This window comes from Hydractinia symbiolongicarpus, chromosome 1 (assembly GCF_029227915.1).
Source record: "Hydractinia symbiolongicarpus strain clone_291-10 chromosome 1, HSymV2.1, whole genome shotgun sequence".
NCBI classification, from domain to species: domain Eukaryota; kingdom Metazoa; phylum Cnidaria; class Hydrozoa; order Anthoathecata; family Hydractiniidae; genus Hydractinia; species Hydractinia symbiolongicarpus.
Genome location: NC_079875.1, coordinates 3,791,642 through 3,804,847, shown reverse-complemented (window position 1 = coordinate 3,804,847; position 13,206 = coordinate 3,791,642). Strand labels below are relative to the sequence as shown.

The following is a 13,206-nucleotide window of genomic DNA, read 5'->3' as shown; positions in this document are numbered from 1 at the left end:
AACCACCTTACATACTATAAAAATTGTTTTTAAAAAAGTAAAAGAATATAACAAAATCTTTTTGTAGGCATTTAAGTTTATCTCAGATTCCACTTGTCATGTATTTACTAGCTGTATATCAAAAAAATTGAAAGTTGCATATTTATATAATATTTTCTTAAGATAACATAAAAATCTTAATAAAGTATTACAATAAACAATATATCTACAAATAATAATAACAACAATATTGTACAATAAATAATATTAATAAAAAACATCTCTTATAATATTTAAGTTTTCGAATCGTAAAGAGATAATCTTGTCCATAGTAAACAACAGGTCATCTCAACACAATAATAGACTGGTAAATTTTCAACAACAGGGGAATGGAAACATTCCAGAACAGCAATAGATAGGACTTAAGAAACATTTAACAATCTGCAAAAACAGAACCTTTATACTATTTTCCACTTGCATTTCCAATAGGGACAAGTTTTAAGCTGCGATGCAAAAACGTGTCAACGAAGAAGTATGATATGAATATCCAAGTCAAGATAATTCAAGAATAAAATACTCTTTACAATTCAACACAAAATGAATAACAAATTTAAAAACTAGATAACACATGTGCTAGCTTTCCACTTCCATGAAATAATTTCGAACTTCATCCCACATTGAGCGAGGAAATCGCAAATCCAAGGAGGCGTGCTGATCCATACTTTCAACTAAAATATAAAAAAGTTGGATTTCAGTACAAAAGTAAAATATATAACAAAATGGCAGCTAAAAATAATAATATTTGAGAAGGTATGTGCGAGATGGATTCGAGTGTGCAATAAATCTTTCTCATAATGGTTCGAAGTGATTGTTTTTTCTAAGTTGCCCATAAATCTGACTTCTTTTCCATAACCTGGGTACCGCAAACAAAGGATAACCCCATGCTGGAAAAGATGTCACTTAATTAGACAAAAAAGATTGTAACCATTGACGACACAAAAACAAGAGTGAGCAATGCCTTAAAATTCAAAAGACTGCTAAAAAAGTAGAAAAATAATGTGATAATAAATTTTAAAGAAAAGATCTTACTAGGCTTGCTTTTCTCTTTCATCTTCTCCTGAAATCAAATAAAAATGATTGTGTAAATAAAGACAAGCAAATTAATGGAAGAACTCTAGTTAGTAACAACCCTCGATATATAATGCAAGCAATGTGGGATTAACATCCAAATAAAAATGATTGTGAAGATAAAGACAAGCAAATTAATGGAAGAACTCTTAGTTAGTAACAAACCTCGATATATAATGCAAGCAATGTGGGATTAACATCCAAATAAAAATGATTGTGTAGATAAAGACAAGTAAATTAATGGAAGAACTCTTAGTTAGTAACAAACCTCGATATATAATGCAAGCAATGTGGGATTAACATCCAAATAAAAATGATTGTGTAGATACAGACAAGGAAATTAATGGAAGAACTCTTAGTTAGTAACAAACCTCGATATATAATGCAAGCAATGTGGGATTAACATCCAAATAAAAATGATTGTGTAGATACAGACAAGTAAATTAATGGAAGAACTCTTAGTTAGTAACAAACCTCGATATATAATGCAAGCAATGTGGGATTAACATCCAAATAAAAATGATTGTGTAGATAAAGACAAGCAAATTAATGGAAGAACTCTTAGTTAGTAACAAACCTCGATATATAATGCAAGCAATGTGGGATTAACATCCAAATAAAAATGATTGTGAAGATAAAGACAAGTAAATTAATGAAAGAACTCTTAGTTAGTAACAAACCTCGATATATAATGCAAGCAATGTGGGATTAACATCCAATGCAACAATCTTTTTGTTTTCATTATTATTAAAACAACATGATATCAATGTAGGAAAAAGAATTGATTTTAATCTAAAAAGAAAAAAACAAATAAAGAATGGTTCACTTTGGGGAGTTGAATTAATACCCGAAGATACTGAATTCTCTTTGTTTTTTTATCTTTTTCATTTTTTGTGGAACACAAACTGCACTCCTTTAAAATTTTTAACCTTTTTCACAATCACAATCAGTTAGAATTTTACACCATAATAACTGAGAATGTCGCTCATTCACATACAACGCAGCTTTATTTCGAATGTTGGACAGATGTGAAAAAGATTGTGGTCAACATGCAGTCACTGCAGAGAGTCTTTAGATGAAAAAAATCAAAAACAAAAAAAAACAGATTGTCATAAACAAAAGCTCACAAGAAGTTGCAAGTCCTTTGATTGTGTCTATAAATCAACTGAGCACGTATAATTTCTTTTAACAACTTTGGCTTTCTCAGAACGTATAATTTCTTTTAACTACAACTTACTTGGGATCACTAAAATAACCGAACGGTAATGTACATAGTTGTTGTATGAGAGAAGGAGCGCGTCCAAATTGTAGAAACATCTAAAAACAAATTGCACTGTATTAATCTTTTTTAAAAAGCTTGATTATTCAACAACATTGCGTAAGGTACACTAAGATATATAAATTACAACACCAACATAAAACACTAACAACCCTCCACTAAATATTGGGACATGGTAATTTTTTAGCCATTTTAAAAGATGCTTCTTTTCAAATGGCAAATTGCAAGGATCCAGTATTAACTATAATTATAGATTATAATTGTGAACAAACTTCAAAATTTGACATCTAGTAGAATCATATTTCCCAGGGGATTAGGGGCCTGATTAGAATTTCCTAACAATACTTTAAAATATTTAATTACCTGATTTTCATTGTTCAACAAAGTAAAGTAACCAATGCTTAATATAACTTCATGTAACAGATCATCACACTTTTCGTTTGATGTATATCTAAATTACAGTAAAGTTTCTAGAATAAGACACAGTGTAAATAAAATAAATAAAAAAGGACATGTGCAAAAAGTGGTAATTTTATTTTTTGTCTATTATAAAAGTAAAAAGTACCAGCTTATAATCACTTTTTAAGCAGTTTTTTAGTCAAAGAAATGGCAATTAATAAAAGCATCTTAACACTCCAGCCAAAAAGTTTTTGTACGTCTGTTTTTAGTACTGTCTCACTCAGCACATCGCAGGAGACACATTGAAAAAAAATGTGGAGTAGTATCTCTTTAAAAAATTTTAACATTGAGAAATGACTCGCAATAAGGTATCCAAATTTCAAGTTACAGAATGTCATGCGATTAATTCATTATTTTCAAAACATTTTTAAATTTTACACCAAAAATAATTGGTCCTAAAGTCGACAATGTAACCAACCTTAACAAGTAGCTAACAACAGATCGGTATTGTAAAGATGTTCCTTCGGACACAACTGTACTCTAAAAATGTAAACTTCGAGATTAATTATTTATACTTTTTTGCAGCATATCTTGACAGCATATCACAAATACCTATTGCCTATCTGTCCAAAATGGTTGCATCAAAGCTTGACTTCATACCCCAGAGAGTAATTTTATTAGTTTTTACTGCAGGCGGGCAAAAATGCATAAATTACTGATGTAGAAAATATCTATGACAGGTAAAAATTTTAGGACCAGCAAATCTGTGGATTCTACCACAAGCTAAAAACTGGTAGCCCACATTCTGTTTAAAATGGCTACAAAAGCTGGATAAATGAGCTTCGTACGACTATTAAAACCAACATTTTCCCAAAAGCTTTCAACACCATAAAGTGAATTCATGTAATAACACACAGGCACACAAAGATTTTCATAAAGAAATCAAGTTCTTACTTGAAAAACATGAAGATCCAATAGAGCAAGTGCATTTAGAGCTTTTAGAGCTGAGACTAACGTTAACATTGTAGAATCAGCCAATGGAAGGGGACTAGGTGAGATGCGTGTAGAACTTCCCTGATGTAACAATGAATACATGAGAGCAACTAGTCCTAAATAGAAAATGTAAATAAACATTATTACCACTTATCCTTAAATTTTAGCAGAAATGAGCTTTCTGTTACATTAACAATGAATCGCTTTACCACAACTATTTATTCCACTTTTTAAAGTAAGGATACAAAAATATTATTTATGTTTTCGCTCATCAATTCACTTGGATTACTGAAGGTTTACAAATGATATTTACTGTCAATACCTTATCATTTCTGCAAAACCTAATTTACCTTAACAAAAATTAATTTCATCATTCTGTAAGATTCAAAAAGCAGTGACAATGAATCGTATCCTTAGACTTGACAAATTTCCAAGCCAGACAATTAACAATTAAAATTATTACCCTACTTTCCTGTTGATAAAAATTCCAATATTTTTAATAACCAGTTTTAATATTAGGCTTGCATATTTTAACTTTTTCACGAAAGGTTTTGGTAACTTTACATCAGGATTTAAATTTGGACATCAAATAATTTCAATAGATATTATTTCCAAAGAAGTTATAAACGTGATTACAAAGTATCAGAATCAATTTGCCAATACATGACTAACGAGAACCTAAACTGGTTTATATTCGCATAACAGACTTACCTAAACTGTTTTTAACTGCAAAGCTGACTTTATTTTATGTTTACAAATTTTTTTTAAAAAAATAGAAAAATAGAAAAAGGTAAAAAATAAAAAAAGTTTTAATAAAACTCCATAAGAGAAGTTATATAAATATAAGGACCCAGTATTTATTTTGTCATATAGGATACAATCATGGCCATAATATGTTGAGAAAAGATTTCAATTGAATAGGCTATTTCTAACTCTTGAAATGTTCGTAATTGTTGCTGAAAAAAGCATTACCATTGTTCACCAATTTCAGGACTTTTGTGGCCCCTATGTGGATTATTTTGTTGTGCAGGAGTGCTAAAAAATGTGACTAGCACTGTCCACCTGCCCTATGTGTTTTGCCCATATTTGAAAATTGACGAAATAACTGCCTTTGTCTCAAACATTTTGTTGTGTAGTCGATTCAACAGTCAATATTGTGATATTGTCTGTTAAATATAACTTTACAATCACTCAAAGGACTAGAATGTTATGCTTATGCTTACCAAATGCTTCTGATGTTTTCATTGTTTGAGAGATTAATGACAAGTCCTCTTTCTTTTCCATAAATACCAAATCAAGCCTAAATAAAAAAATTACAGAATTTGATATTGTTGGTTCATTAAATTGCAATATTTTCAAAAATGTAAGTTACCTTGCTACGCAGGTCACTAGTGGTTGATAAAATTGAAGAATTGATTGCAAAGTAGAGGATAAAGATAAGTCTTCCAAGGGTCCTTGCAGATGATAATAAATGTTGATTAACTTCTCCACGATGTTATTACAGACAACATAACTAAAAAAAATGGAGGTAAAAAGTTAAATTTCTAGCATAAAAAGGCTAGCTCTATCAAAGATCAACTGGTAGTAATTTCTCTATTTTCATTATAGTTACTTTAAAAAATTTACATGTTGTATTACTAATATAAAGAGCATAACCTACTTAAAAACACTTTTCTTTGAAGATATAAAGCTTGGTTTTAAAAGCAACAGTCAAGGCTAGGAATTTAGTGCAAACAATCTGTGCAAGAAAAGAACACTGAAGAATGCCTATTCCCTATTACGGAAACACGAAATGCGATATATAAAGGACGGGCGACCAGGTTAACCACTAGTATATACATAATCTTTATAACAGTTCAGAATTTCTATTGTAATTACAGACTTAATTGGAACTAAATCAAAGCTTTGTGACGGGCAGGGATAAAAATATGATTTCAAGAAAGACTGCCAATATGAATGTGAACATCTTAGCATTACATTACTCTTGATATCAGTGGATTATGATGAATTCCATTAGCTAAATAATTAGGCCAAGGAAAGTGGACTGGCCACAGTTTTGAACTTTTTTCATTTAAAATGGGAGCAGAAACCATACTCTAAAAATACTTTAACTTAACTAAACATTACTTTCGTACCATTAACAACGAATTGACAGAAATGGGCAGCTCTGAGTATAAAATAAACAATCACAATGCGTGGAATTACGGAAAACATAAACTTTTCTTGGTCTTATAGTTAATTATTTCAGCCTTGAATTTTAATTGATTGATTGGTTCCTTCAAGTCAAGCCAAGCATAAATAACATTGGCAAGTATTAAAATAATTTTTGGCCAGAAAATATCACCAATGTACTCCAATTGATTTTTGTTATATTTGTCAAATCCACAAAAAAAACTCCATCCAATCATTTCTTATTATCAGAATATTTTTTTTTAGTTATTCACCTGACAATGTCTAAGACTCTTTGACTACATTCCTGTGAAGTATCATTTTTCTCTTTCTGTTGTGGCCATTTTGGGTAAAACCTTTGCAAAATCATAGAAATCGTGTTCATGATAACAATAGTCAATTTATCATCTTGCTCCAGCATCTGCAACTGAGTTTTAACTACTTCCATTCCTGTCACACTTTTTTCACACTCATCAATGGTGTCCTCTTCCTTGTTTTCATGAGATTTGCACTTCTCCAAAGGCTGTAAAAGAAATATCTTACAATAATATTAAGTAGTACAGGATATGAATTTTGATATTTTCAAATTATCAAGAAACGTTCTTTGCAAACTATTTTGAGACGTTATACCAATTGTTGTTCTGTTGTTATGAATTTGTGTTTTACTCTTAATTCCGATCCTGCAGTAACAAATAAAATAATTACTTTTTTCTTACTTTACAAATGTTGTTTGTTTGAAAATTTTATGTTATAATAACCTACCAAAAGTCTAAATGCAAGTAGATCCACCAATATTCCTAATTTATTGCTGAGAAGAAAATAACTAGAATTCTCTGTGCAACCAGTACAAGCCAATTGGATTACTTCAACTGCATGTTTTATAATCCTAAAAACAATAACACACTGAATAACATACAAGTATATTTTTATTTGAAAAATATTTATATGCATGTTAAATTCCCTATTTATTTATACACACTAGTTCTTAGCTTGCCGTACATACTGCCTGCATAGCTATTTTGTGCATCAGCTGCCTGTTAGCATGAAGTAGTAAAAAACAGGGTTGTTATTATAATTATAGGTGCGATAATAACAGCGTTCTCAATTACAAAGTCAATTACATAGTCAATAAAAATATATTGTTGTATTATTATTTTTATTATTAGTGATACTCTCTAGGAAAATTGACCACTTCTCTTTTCGTATTAAAAAACACGGATTTCGTATTTTAAAATACAGCTTTTAAAGTACATGGACCAGAAAATAAATGACATCTTTTGCCGGAAGCATCGGTGGCTTTACTGCTATAAAAAATCCTGGTTAAAATCCAGTCCGTTGCGTTGTTTTTAAATAAAATTTATGTAGTTTATAAGCATTTTGTCAAAACTAAGGAATGTACTCAGCCTGATTTCCCAGCTAACATTACAAAGAAAAGGAATCAAGAAGCTTTTTTGTAGTAGATTGACTTCGTATTAATAAATATATAACAATACGGACGTTTTCTCATCATTTTAAAATGAAATAGGGCAACTTTAAAGCTTTGCAGGGACGTTTTCTCATCATTTTAAAATGAATTAAAGAACTTTAAAGCTTCGCAGGGACGTTTTCTCGTCACATTAGATTAAAATGCTGCAACTTTGAAGCTTCATATGTACGTTTTCTTCTCATTTTAAAATGAATGCGGCGAGTTTTTAAAAAAAAAAACAAGTTTATATTTCACAAGTTTTGGTTTTTAATTATTTCATTCATTTCAAAATTCGTTTCAATTATGCGTCATGCACATTTCACATCGTATTACATTTGATATTTTGACAATCATATCAAATCGTTTCATACTTTTTTTACAAAATTGTTTTAAAATCGTTTCATACTTTTTTTACAAAATCGTTTTTAAATTGTTTTTAGAATAGTTTCGAAGTCGTCTTGTGAAAAAAATATATAAAACATTTAATTCGTTTCATGGTACGATTATGAAACGATAAACGATTACCATATGATGAAAATAGTTTCAATTGGTATCAAAAATGAAACGATCTCAGAGACAATTCCTAACCAGACAATACGAAATACGGTTTTTAAAAAAAATACGCTGATTTTTAAATACGCAGTTTTTTTAAAAGAAAATACAAAATTCGTATTTTTAAAAATAAGAAATTAGAATAGAAGCGGTCAATTTTCCTAGAGAGCATCACGATATTCAAAAACTTAAACATACTTAGAAGGCACAATCAAGTTCTTTTTATTTTTGTCAACATGTGATGTATCCCACAACAACAACACTCTCGAAACCACAGATAGTCCACCAAGTTGACAGAAAAGTCGTTGATCATTGGTGGTCTATAAGAAAGTAATTGTCGTGCAATTTGAAACAACTAAAGAATAAATATTATAAAACAATTAAAATGACTACTAAATAACATACATGTCCCTCTAATGATCTACAGATCTCACTTAAAGCTTTATCCAATGACGCAACTTTATTTGAAGGCCACGGTCCATTTGAATGAGATTGTAGTACTTTGTTTATCTCTTTGATACTTTTTTGAAATCTTAAAAACAATGTTAACACTCAATTAATCATGAAGATAAAATAAAAAATATTTTCGTAGTGTTTATATTTGTTGAACGTACTTTCCTTTCTTGGGTGATTCCACCATATTTGATAAGATATTGGCTTCATATTCTTTGCCTCTAAACAAAAAATTGTTCCTTTAGCAGCTGACCGAAACAAAGATTTTATTTTTGTTGCTAAAAAAGGCTTCCTTCTCTTATTTTCTGAGTAGCTTACTTGCTTGCCATTCTGGCTTTTATCTTTTTTGCTCTTTTCTTCATTGCTTTTGCTCTTTCAATTTGTTCTTTTAATTTTTTTGTGTTGTTAGGTTCAGCCTCTTTGATGTACTTGGATGAAAACGCATCCTAAATAAAGAATATTTTGTAGATGTTTGTTTAGTATGTGTGTGCTGCTTAGGATGATGTTAAATGATGTTGTGGATAATTGAACAGGTCTTTCAGAGAATAATATTTTAGAGAAAATAACGTTTGGTAAAAGTCACATTTGCACAGCACTACTCCCTTTCTAAGCAATGTTATAAACCTAAATTAATACAAAACGCTGAATAACTGAGACTAAAAAAAGTCATTCACCATTTCGGCTTCTGTTATCTTTTTATTGACTTCTTTCACAGCATTGCGATGTTTGTTACCTTTTAAATGACTGACAAGGTAAACATCTGATGCTATCTGAAAATATATTAAATGTTTAAAGGATTGAGGATGATTGATAAATTTAAGGTAACTACAAAGCAATAACTAAAGGTGAAGTACAATGATAACAAAATTTAGCTTATAAAAAACAAAATATAGAAATTAAAAATACCTCTACTTCACATAAGGTACACTTTTTTAGCTTATCATATGGAACTGAGCTTGGAGTATCTTCAACTGTGGCATGACGCGATGAACTAGCAGCCTAAAAGATCATGGGAAAACAAATAATAATATGTTGAAGGATCAAAACCAACATTTGTTACCCAGCATCTTAACTTTTTGACTTATTGCTTAAACTGAACATGGTTTTTGTCAAATTGTGAAGTTTTCAAGCTCAAAAAAAAAATCCTACCCTTGACTTTTCCTTTACTTCTTCTATACGTTGTTCGTGTCTTCGAGTTGATTCAATATGCTGTAAGAAAATACAACTCATAACAAATGAAATTCTTAATATAATTGGGTCTCAGCAATCACGTCAAATCTTTAGCACTAATTGCTTTAAAAAATGACATTTTACTGTGAAATCTCTGCATGTACTTGTTAGCTAACTACTGCACAAATAAAAATTTTCTAAAATTTGATCTCCTTAAGAGAACATTTTTTGATATCCTTTAAATTGCATAACCAGAAAGTAATTTTTTTTCAAATTATATATTTTAAAAACTCATGATTTTGCAGTTTCCATTAGATAATTAAAATATTTTCTGCAAATCAAACAACCGCAAAATTAAATTTGAACAAAAAAACAAAAATATAATTCCCACAAAAATAGTTTGGTGGACATATTTACCTTTTGTTCAATCCGCTTCTGCAGCTCCTCAGCTGCTTGTTGGATGGCCTCTTCTCGTGCAGCAGCCCTCATCTTTCTATTTCTACACACAAAAACTGAAGGTTGTAATTATACACGCATACAATTCACATGTTTCAATAGTGTAATACAACATTGAACATAACATGGAAAAATTACAGCGGAATATTACAAATTTGAAATTGTTTACTTAATGTGAGAACCTTACATGTAAAAAAAGTAAATATAGTAAAGGATAAGAGATTAATAAGAAAGAAACTAGTTATATGGCCTGTGAAAAAAATTCATCTTATTTTATATCTTGATTTTATATTTTGATATCCTCTCAGATTTTTTAGGAGCACAGTAACACAGAATGAAAGAGCCTGAACAGTTATTTTTTTTATGAATAGTTAAAGAGATGCAGTTTAATGGCATTTGACATAAATAGAAGTCTACGAATTATCTCTGCTATGATGACTTAGACTGTTAGTGGTTTTTTGTTGGAAAGGTGCAAAAAACAGCTGGCATGTGTGACACTGGTTCTTACCAGCTAGTGTACAATTGAATACTCTAATAAATAATCTCTACACAAGCCAAAAATAAGAGACAAACTGTTTTATTTTTTATGAAAACCTTTCCCCAATAGGATGGAATAATAAATCTTTATTTATCAATATGAATTTATCATAACAATAAAACTGAATAAATAATAACACATACTTTTGTCTTTCTTTTGCTAATTCATCTCGTGCTTTCTCCCTCTCTATTCTCTCCTTCATCCATTTTGCAGCCTAAATATTAATAAAAAAGTAAGAAACACTAACATTTAGGAAATAAATAAATGAAGTATTCATCACTGCATACCTGGTCTCCTCGCTTTTGTTTAATTTCTTGGAGACGTGCTAACCTTTCTTGTTCAAGGGCATTTCTACGTTCCTGTTTACAGAAAAACAGTTAAAACATAAATGTTACAATTTTTAACTGAAATCTTGCATTTTTACTTAATTTAAATTTTGAATTTAACAAGAAAATGTTTTTGTGTAATAACAAACTTGTATTATCATGAATAATTTATGAAGAGGTTAAAATAATCAATTTGCACAGTTTTTCTGCCCTTTGTTAATATAGTACGTATAAAAGTATTTGTTTTTAAGCACCCTAAAAACGCCAAATTGACAATAAGCCTGAGCAGAAACCAATCCATCGTGCTATCAGGATTAATATTTTCACACAATTGATGTACCTGTACAGCTTCTTCTTTAGCGTGTTTGTCTTCTTTTCGTCTCTGTCTTTCCTCCTAAAAAACAAATATTTAGTAAAAATAAATACTAAATCTAACTACCTCTCAGGGGATCATCACCTGTTGTACGTTTCCTGCAACGCTTAGCGTGCTTTCTTGACTGCAAGTTAGCATAAAGTAATGAAATTTACTTAGACAGGAAATGACATTTTGTCACGTCAGAAATTTGAAATAATTGGAATTAGAAAAGGCCTGAGGGGAGTAGAATTCTCAACAACAGTATGTGTGCCGACACAATACACAATTTCTAGCTCTTTGCCCTGAAAATTCCCTGTTTTTTTGTTTTTAAAAAAAACAGGCTTATTTTTTACATTCCTTGATAAATTTGCTTCATAGATTTAGATATTGTCACAAACCATGGAATTTCTAAAAAATATTGACTTTCTTACAATTGATACTCAAAAGAAGTTACAACAACACTCACCAAAAGATCCTGCAATCTAGCTTCTGAAACCTAAGCAATAAAAGCAATATGATTTGAATGAAGTCCTTATTTTTTTTAAAGCAAGCAACTTAAGAAGTATATAAGTTTTCAGAAGATATGTCATTTTAACTATTCTAATGACATATTTACCATAAATTCATAAATCAGATATTTACTCTGCATGTATTTAGCTTAAAACCAGCACCTTATGCAATAAGCACAAATATTTCTCTGAATTTTCTATTGCCTTTTTATCATAATCTTTTTATCATAATTTTTTTCAATAATTAATATGAAAACAAAAAAAGGGAAAACTTACCTGATGCTTTTCTTGCACTTCAATCTTTTTATTTTGTGCTTCCAAAGAATTTATGAATGCGATTTCATTAACCTGGTAACATACAAAAAATTTTGGTAACCACAAATAAAAACCAGAAAAAAGAAAGATTTAAACAGACACAAACAACAGGGCCTTTTTCTCTGATATCGATTTTAATTAAAATTTAATCAATACAAAAAATCGCACACAAAAACCTTTAGTTCTTCTTCTTGCGCCTTCTTGATTTTTTCTTGTAGTACAATTCTTCTGTTCAGTTCTGCTCTTCGCATTTGGTCTAACATGGTGCGCTCTTTGTCTTGTATTAATTTGTTTTTCAGCTCACGCACATTCTGAACCTAAGACATATCAGTTAACGAAATAAAAATACTTGTATTTTCTTTCGTGCTTAATTTGAAATTTCTGGTTAATAATAAGAATTTTGATGATAAAATAACCAGTACGAAATTACTTACTCGCTCAGATAAATCCCGAAGCCTTTGGCATTTTTCAACTAGGAGCCGCAGTCTTCTTCTCTCAGCTCTTGCCTAAAAAAGAGGTAAGAGGAACAAGAAATTTAAAACATATACAGTCAGACTGGTGCAAGACAATCACTCAGGGTCAATGAAAAAAGTGGCTGTCTTAGACAAGTGGTCATCTTAAAAGAACCTTTGTATAATTGTCAAATTCCAAATCTTAAAATATAGCAATTTGTAAAAACTTAGTTTTTGAAACTTGGTTGTAATGTAAAGATAATTTTTTTTGCACCCTAAATTTAAACAGTAGCAATTGCACTAATAAAATGCATCAAAGAAAATCAGTTAAAGCTGAGGTAGAGGGGTCTTACATCCTCTTATCAGGGTGACTGAAAAAGCAGACTTAACTGTAAACATACCATTTTCTCCTCTGATCGCTTAACAGACTCTGATCGAGACTTTTTTCGAGAAGGTGATGACAACTTTTGGTGCATTTCTAAAGCGCGTCCTGGCATCCGAACTGATTCTGTTATCTCCATCATTTCACCCCAATTAAATCCAATCCCACTCTCATGTTCTTTATCATACTGTGAACACATTTCTTCCCAACTTAACATACGATCAGGTTCATCAAGCTGAGGATTACGGTGGATAAGTTAAGAATTTATAGAAATAGTGATTACACA

General features: G+C 30.3%; 1 protein-coding gene across 1 annotated transcript in view; it reads right to left on the bottom strand.

The window, feature by feature from the left end:
- Positions 1–134: 134 nt before the first annotated feature.
- Positions 135–13,206, bottom strand: part of LOC130630749 (S phase cyclin A-associated protein in the endoplasmic reticulum-like) — a 35,254-nt gene continuing 22,182 nt past the window's right edge. Inside the window, exons 7-33 of the mRNA XM_057444343.1 lie at positions 12,940–13,155; positions 12,521–12,592; positions 12,263–12,403; positions 12,048–12,119; positions 11,729–11,758; positions 11,248–11,301; positions 10,869–10,940; positions 10,725–10,795; positions 10,005–10,086; positions 9,567–9,626; positions 9,324–9,416; positions 9,092–9,187; positions 8,736–8,863; positions 8,579–8,638; positions 8,370–8,496; positions 8,163–8,284; positions 6,710–6,833; positions 6,223–6,470; positions 5,151–5,291; positions 5,002–5,078; positions 3,740–3,894; positions 3,264–3,325; positions 2,750–2,837; positions 2,345–2,424; positions 1,788–1,899; positions 1,069–1,096; positions 135–707 (exon numbers count right to left, since the gene is read on the bottom strand). Coding sequence (XP_057300326.1) covers positions 613–707; positions 1,069–1,096; positions 1,788–1,899; positions 2,345–2,424; positions 2,750–2,837; positions 3,264–3,325; positions 3,740–3,894; positions 5,002–5,078; positions 5,151–5,291; positions 6,223–6,470; positions 6,710–6,833; positions 8,163–8,284; positions 8,370–8,496; positions 8,579–8,638; positions 8,736–8,863; positions 9,092–9,187; positions 9,324–9,416; positions 9,567–9,626; positions 10,005–10,086; positions 10,725–10,795; positions 10,869–10,940; positions 11,248–11,301; positions 11,729–11,758; positions 12,048–12,119; positions 12,263–12,403; positions 12,521–12,592; positions 12,940–13,155 — 2,706 coding nt within the window. The 3' untranslated portion in view covers positions 135–612. The remainder of the gene's footprint in view (positions 708–1,068; positions 1,097–1,787; positions 1,900–2,344; positions 2,425–2,749; positions 2,838–3,263; positions 3,326–3,739; positions 3,895–5,001; positions 5,079–5,150; positions 5,292–6,222; positions 6,471–6,709; positions 6,834–8,162; positions 8,285–8,369; positions 8,497–8,578; positions 8,639–8,735; positions 8,864–9,091; positions 9,188–9,323; positions 9,417–9,566; positions 9,627–10,004; positions 10,087–10,724; positions 10,796–10,868; positions 10,941–11,247; positions 11,302–11,728; positions 11,759–12,047; positions 12,120–12,262; positions 12,404–12,520; positions 12,593–12,939; positions 13,156–13,206) is intronic.